Here is a 16,881-nt window from a genome sequence, read left to right on the forward strand (position 1 = left end):
AAAAGCTTAAATGATGTCCAGCACAACTACGAGATTCACGACAAGGAGATGCTCGCGATCATCCGCGCACTCGAGGAGTATCGGCATTTCCTCGAGGGCGCCGCGCATCCGGTCGAGATCTGGACGGACCATAAGAATTTGGAGTATTTCCGAAAGGCACAGCACCTTAACCGTCGGCAAGCCCGATGGTCGTTGTACCTCTCTAGGTTTGACTTCACGCTGCACCATGTCCCAGGTCGCCAGATGGGCCGCCCAGATGCTCTCTCCTGCCGGCCTGACCACGGCATCTCCGAAGACAACTCGGACGTCACCCTCTTGCGCCCCGAGCTTTTCCACGTTCGCGCGCTCGAGGCCGTCACTGTCTCTGGGCCGGGGTCCGAACTCGTCCGCAATATCAAGGAAGCGCTATCCGGTGAGCCTGACCTAGAGGAGCCCGTCGCGCTTGCGGCCCGGCAACTCTTGAAGGTCCGAGGTCAAGTTCGGGGCCCCCGCTAATCACGTTCGGACGAGTGGGCCGTCTCGGGCAATCTCTTGTACTTCTGCGGCAAGGTCGTAGTCCCCAAAGACAAGGACCTAAGGAGGCGCATCATCGAGCTCTGCCACGACATGCGGGTTGCCGGACATGCCGGTCGGTTCAAAACCCTAGAGCTGGTTTCGCGCAACTACTGGTGGCCACAGATGTCCCGCCATATCGGACGCTACGTCGCGACCTGCGACTTGTGCTGCCGCACGAAGGCCCTCCGAAGGCTCCCGCACGGAGAGCTACACCCGACCAAAGTCCCCCCCGAACGCTGGCACACCGTCACGGTGGACTTCATTGTCGAGCTCCCCGAAGCTCATGGGTACGACGCGGTCATGGTAGTCGTCGACGCTCTTGGCAAACGCGCCCACTTCACCGAGTGCCATACGACAATAGACGCGGTCGGAGCCGCCCGGTTGTACTATCGGAATGTCTGGAGGCACCACGGAACCCCCGAGAAGTACATTTCGGACCGTGGTTCGCAGTTCATCGCTGACTTCACGCGCGAACTCTGGCGCTTAATTGGCGTCAAACCGGCCACCTCTACAGCTTACCACCCGCAAACCGACGGACAAACCGAACGCGTTAACCAAGAGCTCGAGCAGTACATCCGGATCTTCACCAACTACCAACAAGACGACTGGGACGAGCTTATCCCTGCCGCTGAGTTCGCCTATAACAACCACGTTCACTCCTCCACTCAACAGGTACCCTTTATGACGGACACTGGTCGGCTCCCCCGAATGGGTTTAGAGCCAGGCGCCCGCTCAGAGTTGGAGTCGGTGAACGAGTTTCACGATCGGATAGCTAACGGCGTCTCCGAGGCAAAGGCCGCGCTCGTTAAAGCCAAAGACGAGTATAAACGGTACTACGATCGGAAACGTTCGGACGCTCCGAACATTCAAGTTGGTGATAAGGTTTGGTTGGACGCCTCTGACATTAGAACGACTCGGCCCTCCGAGAAGTTCTCCCACAAGCGCCTCGGACCGTTCAAGGTGCTCGCAGAGGTTAGCAAAGGTGCCTACAAGCTCGACCTCCCCCCGCGTTACTCCAAGCTCCACCCCGTCTTCCCCGTTGTTAAGCTCGAGCCCGCTCAGGACGACCCCCTTCAATGGACGACCCGGCCTACGACGAACCGCCCCCGAGCTAGAGGACGGAGTCCCCGAATGGGAAGTCGAGGAAATCTTGGATGCCAGGATAAGGTATAAGCGTCTTAACTATTTCGTCAGGTGGAAAGGCTACGACGCTTCACACGACTTGTGGGTTCGGTTCGACCGTGTCTTTGCGCCAGACAAGATTGCGGACTTCTATCGGAGGTACCCGGGTAAACCACGGCACATCGCCTCAGCGACCTTCGACTCCTTGCCCTTTCGAACTATGTGTCGGGACGCCGCATTCAAAGGGGGGGTGATGTCAGGGAACCCCCGCCGGCCTCCTTCGGACCCTCCGAACACATCCGAGGCGCATCCGACCGGCACCCCCTCGGACGCTCCGACCCACCCCGACCATCGTCCACGGCCTCCTTCGCCCGCACAATCACCGATCCGTCAAGACCCTCCCAACGATCACCTTGGGACAGAGCCTGCGACGCCTCTCAGGCCTTCTGCGCTCTACGTCGGCAGTTACGGACGACCAGTATATAGTTGGCGCCCTAGCAGGCAGACCCTTAGAGTTTCTTCTCTTTGGATCCTCCCCTGCTAGGTCGGTCCCTCCGTGTATTTCCGTAGCTTTTATTCACGCTTTCGATCCTCCCCTGCTAGGCTTTCGTCGGAGTAATAAAATGCATAATAATTATTTTCTCCTAAACCCAGATTTTTGACCAGGCGGTCCAACAGAGCGGGCATCATGAGACAAGTATCAATATCACAGGAGCATAAATTTCCTTTTGGGGGACGCGTGACCCTGTGGAAAAAATCCTGCCTTGCACTGGCACCCTAGGCCATTTCTTTATGAAAAAAAGGATTAATATTCCACATGGCACACAAGGAAAGAGAAAAAACATTCTACAGCACTATGCCCTGCTGTGAGCATGGCAAAGCAGCAAGAACTCAGAGGCTGGCACGGACTACCGTCCATATGCATAAGAAAAAGGTTAATCCTTTTGTTTCACCCAAGATGCCTGCACAGTTCGACCGAGGACCCTGAACAGTGAAGATGGGTTGCACCAGAAGGCTAGAGGCTGGGACAACTCTAAAAGTGGATGCAGGATGTATGGATCTAGGCTATACTTTACTGACGAGTGTATCTGTGGTGGGGACCCAGCAACCCATGGGCATACTTATCATTCTATTGGGGGGGAAGCAGCAAGGACTCAGAGGCAGGCACGGACTACCGTCCATATGCATGAAAAAATTAATCCTTGGTTCCGCCCAAGATGCTTGCCCCGGTCAACCGGGGACCCTTCGCACTATAACCCTAAAACAGTGAGGATAGGCTGGTCCTGGCTGGACCAGAAGGCCAGGATGTTTGGATCTGGGACATACTTCAGTGACGAGTATATCTGTTAAAGTATGGCACAGCGAGCCATATAGCTGATGTGTCTCTATCAAGATGCGTGCAGACACCGTTAATCCCCCTTTTCAGTTGCTCTTGCTAGCCAAGTTCGCTCTGGGGTAAGACAGCAGCAGTGCATAAGATTTTGGGTGAGAGGTCTGAAGGCTCGCCGTCGGCGATGCTTTGAGACTCTGTGAGTGAACCATTTGGATGCCGACTCTCCCAAGAAAGTGAGCATCAGAAAGGTAAGGCGAGATGATGATGTAATCATCTCGATCGATCACACAGTCCCGGACTCGTTGGCTAGCCCTCACACTTGCAAGCTCGCTTTGAGCTCAAGCAAATAACAATCAACCTATATCTACTTGCACTACTCAGGAACATGCCTCAGTCATCTCACTATTGTGCCTGACTGAGGTATGTCTCCTTATATCCTTCTCTTCTATCTTACTTACAACACTGCCGTAGCTATATTCTCTATAGGGACAATATATCAGTCATCTCAACATCATGCCCGACTGAGCTATATTCTCTGCAATATATGTAGTGGCAACCCGGCAACCCAGGAGCATACTTATTGTTCTGCTGCCTCTACAGTAGGCACACCCATTCTACCCTCCTCTGAGTTCTATTGTCATGCCTGCCTGCCACTATGTTGATGGCAAGGAGGGCACATTTGATTTTTACTGGAATCCCCTTGCACCGGCACGGGATGTTGGTTTAAGCCTCCCAAAACAGTGCAAAAATATCTCAATTATGTTTCTGATTATGCAATCCATTATAGCGCGGGTCGACCGTGCGCCTGGCCCCAGGATCACAGCCACAATGCATGGAGGCATGAGTAGAATGGCACAGCCGCCTGTCACATCAATGACCACACAACATTTACATCAAATATGATCTTATTATTGGAACTCATTACTGACTATCAGTGGAGGGCCTGGGGGGTAGGGTTGGTTCCCTAGTTGGATTGGTCCTCAGATTTAGAAAAGGATGGACAATGGAACACAAACCAAAAGGAAAAACTTCTGCATTCCAAATCCATACTCCCTGGCCCGGTGCGACCAGGCATCCTCAACGCTTGCAATCGCTAACTGTTTGCCAGTGGGTGTGCTTGCATGCATGCATGAGTACCTCTGAACATTTAAATTTGCATGTTTGGTTAGTTTTCACCCATGAGTTTTCACTCATGTTATCCTGTTATGAATGATATACTGTAGCATTTTATTCAATTCGGCGGTCACGCGTCACACCGGCCTTAAAATGCCGAAATTTTTTTCGGCGGTCACACTCGACAGCCTAGACGCCGAATTTCCTCGGCTGATGTACCATTTTTGGCTGGCGCGGCCCTGCCCAAAATTTTCGGCAGTCACACTTGGAGCTGCCGGACGCCGAAAATTTCATTTCGGCGCCGAATTGAATAAGATGCTACAGTATTTCCCCTTTTGAAAATCTGCCCCCTGACTTTTCCCACACACCCTTGCTGTTTCAAAACAGGTGTGTTTGCCTCTAGAAACCAAAGCAGTGTTTTGAAACAGCGGTTTTGAAATGGGGATTCGATCCAGAGTTAAATCCTGCACCCTAGTCGGCTGGAGGTCAGCCGAGTTCCCAGGTTACTGTTGTATTTTATTCAATTCAACTGCCAAAAGTAGTGTGATATTCCATACTAAAGATATGAATTCAAATTATTTTCTAATGAGGAAATGCACCACCGGAAATGTCAACAATTGCTTTTTTGGGAGAGGATTTTGAGGAAAATGGTGTGACATGAAAAAAAAAAAAATCCGATTTTTATCACTGGTGTGACATGTGGGTATACGAACTGGATAAAAAATGCTACAGTATGGTCCTTCTGGACCCTCCCTGGACTTTCCCTGGCACAAGGCCCAAAAGTCAAATTTCCACTTGATGTAAAAACCAAAAAAACCTGACCCACAAAAACAATACCATCCACGTGCATCATCTCAGGATATGGCCCTGCCCCGGGCCGACCGGGCGTGCGCAGGGCGCAGGGCGCACGACAACCAGCTGTGCTGCGTTCCATCTCAGCTGCAGGCTGGGACACCTAGCAGACCGTGACGTTTGCCAAGTACATGCGGCCACGGCGGATCCCCGGGCCCGGGCCGCCGTCTCGCAAAAATATCAAAATGCCAGCACCAATACGACGCGGGCGCGGGTCGACCGACGACCGCGCGGGGCGACATGGGCTCCCAAACAGCACACATACGAATGAAAAATGCTTCGCTCCCACACAGCACACCATACCACACGGGTTAGCGCGGCTGGCGCGGCGAGGACAGGCAACGAGAGAAAAACGTCACAAACAAAGTATCCCACAGACCAGTCCGGTGCCGGCGCGGAGCGACTTCCTTTTCCTTTGCCCCGCACTGAGCGGAACACGACGCATCGACAAACGCTCACGACACCAAACATGAGAACTAAGTATAACAGTCAACTAAAAATCTACACACGCAACACCTCATCACCATCAAACATAATAAAGGAAAGCAAAACCAATTAAATCCAGCGCAGCCTACATCCCGCCATACGCATCATCGTTCTCGGCCCCATACCCGGCATACTGGCGGTGAGGACTCTGCTGCGCGGGCGGGTATTGTTGCTGCTGCGCCTGCGCCTGGGGGGTATACGCGCGCGTCACCGGGACATACTGCACGGGATGCTGCATCTGGGGCGCATACGTCGGCGTCTGCCCCGGCGACGGCACCCCGGCCCCGCCATAGCCATAGTACTCTTGGGGCGGGGGCGGGGGCGCGCCGATGTAGCTCCCGTGCGAGCCGGCGTGGGTATCGAGGGTATACGGCGCGACGGCCACGGGCGCCGTCACAGGCGGCGCCGCGGCGTACGCGTACGGGGCCGGGGACGCATATCGGGGCACCGCTGCAGACGCGGCGCCGTAGTTCGCCGGCGGGCCGCCGACGCTGGGCACGCTCCGCACACTGCCCGCACTCCCAAACTCCGGCGGGAGCGCGCGCTCGTGGACGACGGCGGAGCGGCGGTGCGCGTCGAAGTGGGCCGCCATGGACTCGCGCACGCGGCTCCCGCGGCGGCGGTTGAAGCGGCGGAGCACGAACGCCACCAACAAGCCCGCGAGCGCGAGCCCGACGATGGAGGCCACGATCGCGGCCGCGATGGTGGACACGCTCGCGGCGCCGGACGGCGCGGGGGTGCCCGACGGCGACGGGGAGGCGGACGCGGGGTGCGAGGCGGCGGCCTTGGGCGTGCTCGGCGGGCGCGGGGCAGTGCTGGAGGGCGATGCCGACGGGGACGGGGTTGGGGAGGGCGACGGGGACAGGGTCGGGGACGCGGTCGGGGGCGTGCTGCTGGTGGGCAGTATCTGTGCCTTGCTCAGCTTCTGTACGCAGGAAAGGGAAGACCGGCACGCACGGAGGGCAACGAGCTGGCGGGCGGCGCGATGGGCGGGATGACAGGCGGCACGACGGGCGGGACGACGGGCTTGGTGGGGAGCACGGGCGTCTTCGGCGTCGTCGTCGGCTTCACGGGCGCCTTCGGCGTCGTCTTCACGGGCGTCACTGGCTCTGTCGTCGTCGTCAGCGTCAGCCGCCACGGCGCTGTCTGGGCGGGTATGGTAACGCACTCTTCGTGTCCTCGTCCTTCTCCTTCTCCGCTGCAGCGGGTATCCGGGCGCGCAAGCGCTTGTGCTGCTCTATCTGCCCCGCCATATCCATCTCTTCTTCTTCTCTTCTCTTCTCTCCTTTCTTCCTTTCGTGGGTGGGGTAACGAGTGTGCAAACGAGCGTGGGCCGCAGCCGTCGGGGCTGGTCGCGGGGGACGGGAAGCGGACGAGGGGGACGGACGGGGGAGGGGGCGATGTGAGAGGAGGGAGGAAAGAAGGGGGAAACGAAAGAAGGGTTCCCAGGGGCCAAATGAAAAAACGCCACGCACGTCGCGACCGTCACCGCCTGACGTGATGCATGATCTGATCCCTGTCGCCACGGCACGCGGTCATCTCCATCGCCCTGTGCCCTGTGCGCCTGCGGTCCACCGCCCCGGGCGAGCGTGAGCACTCGGCGCAGGGAGCCAGCGGCGGGGCCCCGTTAAACGCCGCACACCCGTGTGGCGCCCTGCGTGCGAACGCCCAGGATCCGCACCGCACCGCACCGCACCGTGACACGCTCCACCACCCGAGGACCCGAAACACTCCCACGCCTGACATCTCTGCCGACGCCAAGCCTTCTCGCCTCCGCCAAAAACGATCGTCGTCCTGCGCCGCGCGGGGTCGAACCCGCGTCTCGCGCAGACCAGCGTCCTGCGGTGCGGCGCGCAGGTCCGTTGCACGCCGCGGTAGTGGCACAGGCCTCAGCCAAATGGACCCCAGCCGCGCCAAAAATACTTATGTGTCTTTATCGTACGCCGTGCGCGCCGGGGGTCGAACTGGCGCCGCGGCCTGCGGCTTCGATCGTGGTCGCGAGAAGTACTGTGTCCGGGGCCGCTCTGCCGCCGGCGCACAATCCCCCGCCGGCCTCCCACGCGCCCGACCTCCCGCGCGTGCGACCTGCACAATGCACCGCACCCTGACACGCACGCGCGGCCCGAGCACCCGCATGCCCACGCCTGCCCAAAAAAGCCTTGTATTCGTAGATCACATCGCGCCGCGCGGGGTCGAACCCGCGTCTCGCGCAGACCCGCGCCGTGCGGTGCGGTGCGGTGCGCAGGCCCCCCGCCAGTGGCCGGCCGACATACATGCGCACCGGCCCTCCGACTATTTCAATGAGCAGTTCTCATCGGTGCGAATTCAGCCGAGATGGCAGGGCGGATCTCTATATCGTCCCCTGGCCAGACCGCGGGAAATGCCAGCTAGAATTCCGAGGAACTCGACTGACAGAATAGGAGTCAACTGCCGGAGAGTAACTCGAAAGCGGCGGGGGCACTGACTCAGCGAGATGATCACGATGTTACGGCAGAAGCTTGGTCGACGGGGAGCAGTCAAACGACCGCAAAAGAGTGCAGCGTCACAGATCCATCGATCGGCAGACGTCACCTAGGTGATAGCCAGAAGAAGGTGACGATTGTGCATAAGCTGCGGCCCCCGCAGGGCCGCAAAGGACTGGCGAAGCTGTTGAAGATGCGTCCAGGACTGCTTGGCCCAGCATCGGGTCGACGCTCATCGTCGATGTCGTGGGGAAGAAGAAAAATTTTTGACGTGCTGAGTCAGTGTGAAGTCGCCAAGGTATCCATCAAGTGATAGTCACGCCAGTGACTCTCCCACACTCGACGGCCATCATGTCGACCGCGACGTTTTTCACCGACGACGTGCCCGACGAGCTGTGGCTCGAAGTTGCCTCCCATCTCGCCCCAGAGCACCTGTCCGCCCTCTTCCAGACAGACCGGCGCCTCAGTCAACTTACCCGGCCCTTTCTCTTCGCCGACCTGACGTTTTCTCGCACGTATTGCTCGTCGCCCACGGCTCCTTTGCGTGTGCCGGCGCGTCCGGCGTTCTCTGATGGACAAGAACGGGTGGAATTCTGGCTCTCCGATTCGATCGCGCCGCTGGTTCGCTCTTGCGGCGTCGTCAGGCGGGTGCTCACTGCGGAGGAGGTCGCCACCCAAATGCCCGTTGGTCCGGGGTTCGTCCTGCCCACCGCACAAGAGCTTCGGGTCGTTTCAGCACGTGTGGTTGGACACATTGGATGCTTCACTGGCTTGCAGGACCTCCGAATCGCTGACGAAACTCTGTATACAGCCGCGATCGCGGCGATCCACGGCCTGCCGCGCTTGGAGCGGCTTGATATAAACGGCTGCAGGCTCCCTCCCTCCAACCTCTGCTCCCCTGTCCTACATCAAATTACCCTCCTTCCTCTCTCCCAACCCAGAGAAGGAGCGGTTCTGGAGCGCGTTCTTCGATCCCAGATGCCTGCACACTTTGTCTTTGAACACAATCCTTGCATTTTGGCGGCGAGAGGCGCAAGACGTACCCGTTTTCGCATATACCACGAAGCTCACACTGCTGTATGAGGAGGGGGAACCGCCGGCATCCTTTGCCGACGTGCTTGCGAAGGCGTTCCCGGCCGTTCAAGATTTCGGCTTATTTGCTGCACTCCGCCTGGCGCCGCGCCCCGAAGAGCCGCCCGAATCAGCCAGCCCTCATGATGTATCCTTAGCTGATGCGCTCCGGACCGCAATGTCTCCGCTCGCTGGGCGACTGGTCCGGCTGCGTGGCTTCCGGGGCGTCCTCCGCATCTTCGCTGCAGGTCCTTGGTGCATAACTCACTGTGGTCTGGACACCAACAACTTCAGCGACCTCCGCTTCCTGCTTGCCCTGCTCCCCCCATGTGCCACCCTCACTCATCTGTCGCTGACGCTCTATCATGCTGACGGGTTGGATTTGGCTTCCACCCTGAGTCAATACCCACGGCTTGAGGCTCTGTACGTGTATGGACTGGATTTCACCATGGTAAGCAACTTGAATCTCCCGCACCGTACCTTCGCAAAGGCCTGACGTCAACTCCAGAAAGTGCCCTTCTGGGACGAAATTTCGTCCGGCATCGATATGCCATCCACCCTCCGCGAACTGTTATTTCATACACCCAAGTGGCCACAGCCAGCTCGCCATGGCGCGACACAGGCTCGCGCCCCGCCCGCCGATGCCGATGCGCGTGCCCTGCTGGACGCGTTCGTTGACCACTATGCGCAGCTCACGCTTCTCTGGATCCAGGGCAGGGACTTCTTCCTCATGCGCAACTGCACGGCAGAAGGGGTGGACGAGCGCGTTGCAGCCGTGGGAGACGATCTGAATGCGATGAGCGAAAAGCATATCGAGTTTTGGAATCGGCGCGAAGAGTTCATTTAAAGGCCATAGTAAGCACCGATTAATACAGACTGTTAAGAAACGGTTGCCTGTTTGTCTTACTGCCGAGGAGCAATGTACATGATTTCAGCCATCGGTGTCTACGCGCGGACCGATGGGCGCAAGACGAACAGGGCGAGCCAGAGCACAAACATGCAGAGGACGTTGGCAGCCAGTTGGACCTGCGTGCCGCTCGATTCCCGGATCTCCACGGAACGCACGTGCACGGGCGCCGAGTCGTTAACGACCGCGGACTCGGACGTCAGGACGATTGCATCCAAGTCTGACGCGCCATGAGCACTACCGGCCGCTATACCGATCTTATCACACACCGAAATACGCGCCAAGCTCGCCCGGGATGTTGGTTACTGTAACGGTGTGCTCGCGGTTGTCCAGATTTGCTGCGAAATACGCCAGTGTGTTGTCTTTTTCGCAGGCATGCGCAAATGCTCCGCCGCAACCTGACACCCCGTTGTACAGCGTGGGCGGGCCGCCGTCGAGGGAGACGCTATAGAGCCCATGCCGGTCCGTCTTGTCGCCGAAGATGAAGATCGCCGTCGCTGTAATGCGTAAGCTTGAGTCCACCGCCACCTGCAAACGACTCACCGTTGAACGTCAGGGACACGGAGGCGCCATCGCCGTTCGTATAGCGGGAGTATCCGCCCGAGAACAGCGGGTTGTACACGTTCTCGGTCCAATCTCCGGTGTAAACCAGGCGCGAGTCCGTTTCTTCCAGCGTCGTGTTTGTCAGGAGCGCACTGTAAAGACAAGGTCATTTGGGATGAGAGGATCGTCTTGGAATTGCGCGTACCCCTGTGGTGCAACATCCACCGTTGTCTTCACAAAATCGAGCAACAGATCTGTCCCATCCCATTTGCGCCTTCGTCCCAGATTCGTGACCTTGACCAGATGCTCCTTATACTCAAGCCCCCGTTGGTGGAACAGCAGATATTGTTCGATGTTTCGCCATGCGTGGGCGCTCCGGACATGTTTGGATGCATCGATATCCACCTCATATGCGCCATATTTCGGGCCCGCCGCCCCAAAGATGAAGAACTCGGACCCTGGCAAGTTTGTCCATGGGCTCCGCCAGCGTTTTCAGCACACACCTTTGAATTTGAACTCGAACACTGCCCCAGTAATGTTCGTGCGGTGGTACGTCTCGTCAAACCACCCGGCCAGCGTGGCGTTCGGGCCCGCAGATGGATCCGGCGTCGCCCAGTGCGACTGGTTGGGATACGTGACGAGCGAGTCGAAGTCGTCGATGGTAAGGTTGAACTTGAGCGGGCGCTGGTGCAGGGCTGTCGGCATTGTACGCGGTACTAGTAGTGTACGAGGGGAAGATGAAGGAGGGGCACAAGGTGGGGCGACGCGTCATCGCAGGCCGCCGGGACGTAAGCAGGCTGCCAGGAAGCAGGACAGTGGAGCAAAGGCGGCGGTAAACGTCCCATGATCGTTTTCGTTGACAGGACCATGCGGTGAGGAATGAATAAGTATTAACCATGCATTACTTGTACAAGAGTAGACAACACGTACTGAAGAAGGAGAACTCGGACCCGTGGTTTACGGAGACTCCACGGCCCCAATTTCACGGACAGTGTGCTCCCACAAAGTCTCCACGTGGTCTTCATCCGCAGGCCCGTACCCGATATCGTCTCCTTTTGCGCCGCGTCGAACGAAATTGGCGGTCGTGTCCGTTGGAGAGAAGAGCGCAGAAAGGTGGTATTCAGCGCATGTCTGTTGTTATGAGATAAGCCCCCATGATAAGCAGTCCCTGAAGTGTAATATTTCACCTCTGGAGCCACCGTGAACGGTCTCGACGCCATGGAAATGAGCGGCCCGAACTGCTTAAGTGGCCACGTCTTCGGGAGCATCATCGGGGTGCGGACAAGGCCGGGGAAGGCATGCGTGAACTGAACGGTACGATTATGTGCAGCAAACCTCTGTCACAGACGAAATAAGTATGCGAGCTCGCAAAAGTACCATGACAGCTCACCTGCATCGCCAAATCTGTATACGTCGCCGCCACCATTGCAGCTTTCACCGCCCCATAGCGCTTCTTCAGCCCGAGATCGTCCCAGTCAATGCTGCTGCCCGTTCCCGCCCCAAGCACCGAGTAGACATGCGCTGGCTCGCCCGCCGCAGCCGCATTCTGCAGGAGAGGGAGGAGCGAATGGATGAACAGCCAGCGTGCATAGTAGAGCACAGCGAGTTTCTTGTCGATGCCCTCGTCCGTGGGGTCACGGTTGCTGAACACAGTGAAGAATCCCGGGGAGAGCACGAGGAAGTTGAGGCGGGGAAGGTCCGTGTGCTGCCGCGCAAGCAGTGTGGAGCACGCATAGCGAACGTTGCCCATGAGCGACACGTCGCAGGGGAGGAACTCGTGATGGTGGTTGGCGACTTTGGGGAACGAATCGATGCTGACTCGCGCAGCGTCAGCGTTGCGCCCTGCGAGGAGGATATGGGTGTTTCCCTGAGTGTGGTGGGCGAGCCGCTGGGCCAGCGCTTGTCCGATGCCAGAGGTGCCCCCGACAAAGAGCGCGGTGGGTTTGAGGCGAGCGTGCTTGGATGCAAATGCAGCGTTGAGTTTGAGAGCTTGTGCGAGAGTGGGCATGACGGCTGAAGGCAAAAAAAAAATGACGTGACGTGGGACCACGTCATTTCGGATCAATCTTGTAGTCACAGTCCGTGACTCTTCCACTTAACAACCATCATGTCGACCACCACATTTTTCACCAAGAACGTGCCGGACGAGCTATGGCTCGAAATCGCCTCTCATCTCCCGCCTGAACACCTCCAAAAGCTTCTCCGCCTGGACTGGCGGCTCAACCAGCTTACCCGCCCTCTGCTCTTTGCCCACCTCGCATTTTCCCGCACGTTTTCCATACGACCGGATATACCATCGCGTCCTGCATTCCACATTGGGCAGTCCCGGGTCGACTTTTGGCTGTCGGATACGATTGCGCCGTTGGTCAAATCGTGTCACATCGGCAGGAGAAACCTTACCGCGAAAGACCTAGCGGTGCGGCTCCCAGTTGGCCCGGACTTCATTCTGCCCACATCGGCAGAGCTCCACGTGCTTTCCGGTCGTCTAATCCCAAATATTTCGCGCTTTTCGCGCATACGCCATCTCAAGATCGATGACGAACAGCTTTCAGCAGCGGCGATTGCGGCGATACACGCTCTGCCGCTCCTGGAGCAGCTGAACATCCAAAGCAGCGAAATCCAGAGCGGAGTTACCAATATTTTGCTGCCCCCCTACACAAGCGCCACTGTCTCATCTCGCTCTCTCATGGTTCGAGCCTCCAGACCCGGTGAAAGAGCAGTTCTGGAGCTCGTTTATTAACCCCAATCACCTGTGCGCCCTCTCATTAAACACCAGCCTGGTATTTTGGCAGCAAGACCCAAGCATAGTTCCTGTCTTCCTGCATACGCAGAAGGTCACACTTTTTCACAGCACGGCGCCGCCAACATCTACGTTCTCTGCCGTATTTGCAAAAGCCTTCCCGATCTGGGCCTATTTCCTTCGTCTCCTGCGCCTCGGCCCAGTGGTTCATGGGTGGGCGCCCCTCACGAGTCGTTATGCGCCGCTCTTTAAACTGTAATCCGTCCTCATGCGAGCCAGCTGGTCCGGTTGCGCGGATTCCAGCACATCTTGCACAGCTTCTCGGCACCCCCGTGGCGGATAACTCACCTTGGCCTGTCGCCGTTTGCCTTCTGTGACCTGACTTTCCTCTGGCGGGAGCTGCATCGCTGTGCCAGCCTCACCCATCTAGCGCTGACCGTATTCGACCTGGAGCAACATAGTTTCGCTGCAACATTGCAGCTCTTCCCGAGTCTGGAGGTGCTGTACATGCATGGCCTGAACGCTTCACTGGTAGCTTTTCAATTAGATGTGCTCATCAGTTTAAGCCTGACCACGTTGCTAGCATATGGCGATCTGGGAAAAATTGTCTGACAACATCATCCGCCTCCCGCCGAACCTTTCCTCGCTGCTTATCAGCACGTCGCGATGGTCGGTCGCGTGGGGCGACGAAATTGTTATGCATGTTGAGGCCACGGCCAGCGCCGCGCATGCCTTGCTTGAAGCCTTTATCGCCCGGTACCCGCAGCTGCATCTCCTCTGGATCCGCGGTATTGATTTCTTCATCATGCGTAGTTGCGAGGTACCGGGCATGGAAAAGCGCATGGCGGCTGTTGGGGACTCTGCCATATCTGTCGGGAAGGAATACATGCACTTCTGGAATCGACGTGCAGACATTATCTAGGCTGAGAAGTTGAATCCAAAGTCTGCGTTAATTATGCACATGTTAAAGAGTAGACTCGTGATAAAAAATTAAATATGTTGTCACAAAGTCCTGCATATTATGCAGAAAGTTAATTGAGGTACAAAGCTTCATTATTCAGAGAATTGCATCTTCTAACATCTTTTCCTTACATTTATACATTGTACAGTATTTGACTACAAAGCTTGGAGGTGGACTATAAAGGCTGCAAAGATATCCTATCTGCGACAGATAGTACAAAAGTTACTAATTTTACAATTGGCTATTCTATGGAAGTATTGGTACCAGTAACATGTCTACTACATACTTCTTATGAAAATAAAGGCTTTGTCATCCAAAGTTAAATTCCCAGTTTTTGTCTCTGTTAGCTACAAATGCTATATATCACTACATTTTGCTACGCAGATCTTATATTGAATACAAATCCTCCCACCTAGCCCCTGTGGGAAAACTTTTTCCCTGAAGTATCATACTTTGTTTTAGAGTATTATTTCATATATTATAATGCTGATCATTATTAACTATCTAGTATAGTTCTGCCATATGCTGAGGACAATGTTAACATCTTAGTTATAGGTTCTGAGAGTCTGAGAGCTGCAAAACGATGATATTGAGGTTACCCAAGGCTTTGAATAGTCAAATATAAATCATAATAATAGTAAAACAGTAAATACACAGATATCAGATCAAGAGGAAACTATGAATGTCTTGCTCATAGTTAACTATAATACTTACAGTATTTTGATTGTGATCAAATTTCCTTATATGGACATTTGGAAGTTTAACCTAGACTTATGATTGATATATGAGATATTCTACTTTGACTGGCTGTACTATAAATTTCTATCAACAGTAATGTAACTGAAGATTCAATATAACAATCAGATTGGCTATATCGGTCCATTTGTAAGTCAGTTTGAAGCTGTGCTTAAAGCAGCATCTGAACTTTTAGTTAGATATCAGATATAGTCCCAGAAAGTATAGTAATACAGACTCTCTGAGAGAATGTAACATCATAACACTTTAGATGAGCCACGGATACTGCCTCTATATGCCTCTGAGAAACTCAATAGTATACAGTATATACTCTGTACTATAAAAATTTTACGACCCTGTATATATATTGGGTTATAACCCAATATATTGAGTATTTTATTGTATTTGGTTGGAGTGTTAAACCATATGATCATGATATCCATAGCTGCTATATTGATTGGTATGTCATTTACTTGTGATTTAATTTTGTGATCCTTTATCATGCATGGAATTCAGTACACTATACCGGACACTAGGGCTCCAACCATTTCCTTGTACGAACATTTGTCCACACTTGATTGGGCCTCAACAGAAACAAGGAGAAAAAGGTAGAAGATTCCTGACGCGTCGCATGTTGGTAACAGCGTGTTTGGCGCTGACATCATTGTCTTGGCAATAGCTTGTGTTTGTCATTTTCCACCTCAACAAAAAGGCCATTGTCATAGAGTCTCAAAGCATTAATGGATAAATAATGAATATGACCATGGCATAATATATTTATATTTATATTTATATTTATTCATATTCAAGCTTTTTCCAGTGAATATACAGAAGACATATTATAATCATATTTATTTTGATATATATTTTGAATTGTGGACAGCACTACCAGGCTGGTTACTTAATTATCATCTATCATATTAGCGGTATCGGGAAGGACGGACGCACAGTGATGCGTGGTCCCGCATGTGATTGCGGCCGGCCGGAGCCCGGGTTAGGGCAGTGCCGGAGAAGCGCTATAAGTAGCGGCATCCACGTGCCTGTAGGGCACGCTTTTATCTCCTCCTATGTTTGCTTTGTACCCTCGGGTAGTGGTCAAGCTATTCGTCTGTTGGCACTCGATCGGGAGCGTGCGGCGTGGTCTACAAGCGCCGATTTCTGATATATTATATAGTTATTCTATCAAACAATACATTACTCCTGGTCATTTAAAAGGGATCACTCCACTGATCGTAGTGTAGAACCTCTGACCATATGTCTAATAGCCAACCTAATGCCAGCAGTGATGCTCCTGATTGTATTTTGAGTGTCCCATAGGTGCAATTCCAGAGGGAGCAACCCCTCGAAGGAAGGTATCCTGACAGTCTAGCATGTATCTTATGATTTTATTTTCTGGAAATTTCTTCAGCAAATATGACAAATATCTCCAGGGATATGTATGCCCAACTATAGTTGAATATATTGATGACATATTCATATTTTGAATATGATTACTCTATATTCAAGATATACAGCTCCAAACACCCCAAGGATTCCAAAGAAAACTGGACCATTTTTAAAAATTTTAAGAAAGTAATAATATGCCAAAAAGACTATCTTTATTGAGTAGAAAAAATGTTGAGAAAGATCAAGTGGATAGCACATAAATCTATAGGGGAAAAAAAGCTTCCCAGAATGTGGCAAAAAAAGCTTGCCTGTAGGGTGGAAAAATAGAACTTTCTCGGTCACAAGGAGCCTTTTTGTATGATAATATTGACTGTTTCTTTTCTGACAAGATTGATATTCTATTGATTGGGTCTTTTTGAATCTTTTTACCCAACAAATAAAGATGTCCCTTTTTTGGCCAATTATTACCCTCATTAAAATTCTTAAAAATCCTCCAGTTTTCTTCTGAATCCTCAGGGTGATTGTCGTCAGAATAGTATAATCATATGTGGCTAGCACTACTACTACTATTACTACTGCTAGGCTGCTTGCTCATGGAAGGGATACTCAGTATTC

The 16,881-nt window shown here is 54.0% G+C and overlaps 3 protein-coding genes across 3 annotated transcripts; all 3 read right to left on the reverse strand.

The window, feature by feature from the left end:
- Positions 1-5,546: 5,546 nt before the first annotated feature.
- MIND_00562300 (uncharacterized protein) lies at positions 5,547-6,807 on the reverse strand (the record flags this gene model as incomplete). The annotated part of the gene is made up of 3 exons (XM_037362397.1): positions 6,630-6,807; positions 6,419-6,570; positions 5,547-6,368 (listed from the first exon to the last, which is right to left on the reverse strand). The coding sequence occupies exons 1-3, from the start codon at positions 6,718-6,720 to the stop codon at positions 5,547-5,549; spliced, it is 1,065 nt and encodes a 354-aa protein (XP_037220318.1). The 5' UTR covers positions 6,721-6,807.
- Positions 6,808-9,939: 3,132 nt separating this feature from the next.
- On the reverse strand, positions 9,940-11,149 carry MIND_00562400 (uncharacterized protein; the record flags this gene model as incomplete). The annotated part of the gene is made up of 5 exons (XM_037362398.1): positions 9,940-10,121; positions 10,171-10,398; positions 10,445-10,596; positions 10,650-10,902; positions 10,948-11,149. 5 exons carry the CDS (start codon positions 11,147-11,149, stop codon positions 9,940-9,942), a joined length of 1,017 nt encoding a protein of 338 aa, XP_037220319.1.
- A 252-nt stretch (positions 11,150-11,401) lies between these two features.
- Positions 11,402-12,452, reverse strand: MIND_00562500 (uncharacterized protein; the record flags this gene model as incomplete). The annotated part of the gene is made up of 3 exons (XM_037362399.1): positions 11,402-11,575; positions 11,632-11,781; positions 11,835-12,452. 3 exons carry the CDS (start codon positions 12,450-12,452, stop codon positions 11,402-11,404), a joined length of 942 nt encoding a protein of 313 aa, XP_037220320.1.
- Positions 12,453-16,881: the final 4,429 nt, after the last annotated feature.

This window comes from Mycena indigotica (genome assembly GCF_014461135.1).
Source record: "Mycena indigotica strain 171206Taipei chromosome Unknown Mind.scaff0005, whole genome shotgun sequence".
In the NCBI taxonomy this organism is placed as follows: domain Eukaryota; kingdom Fungi; phylum Basidiomycota; class Agaricomycetes; order Agaricales; family Mycenaceae; genus Mycena; species Mycena indigotica.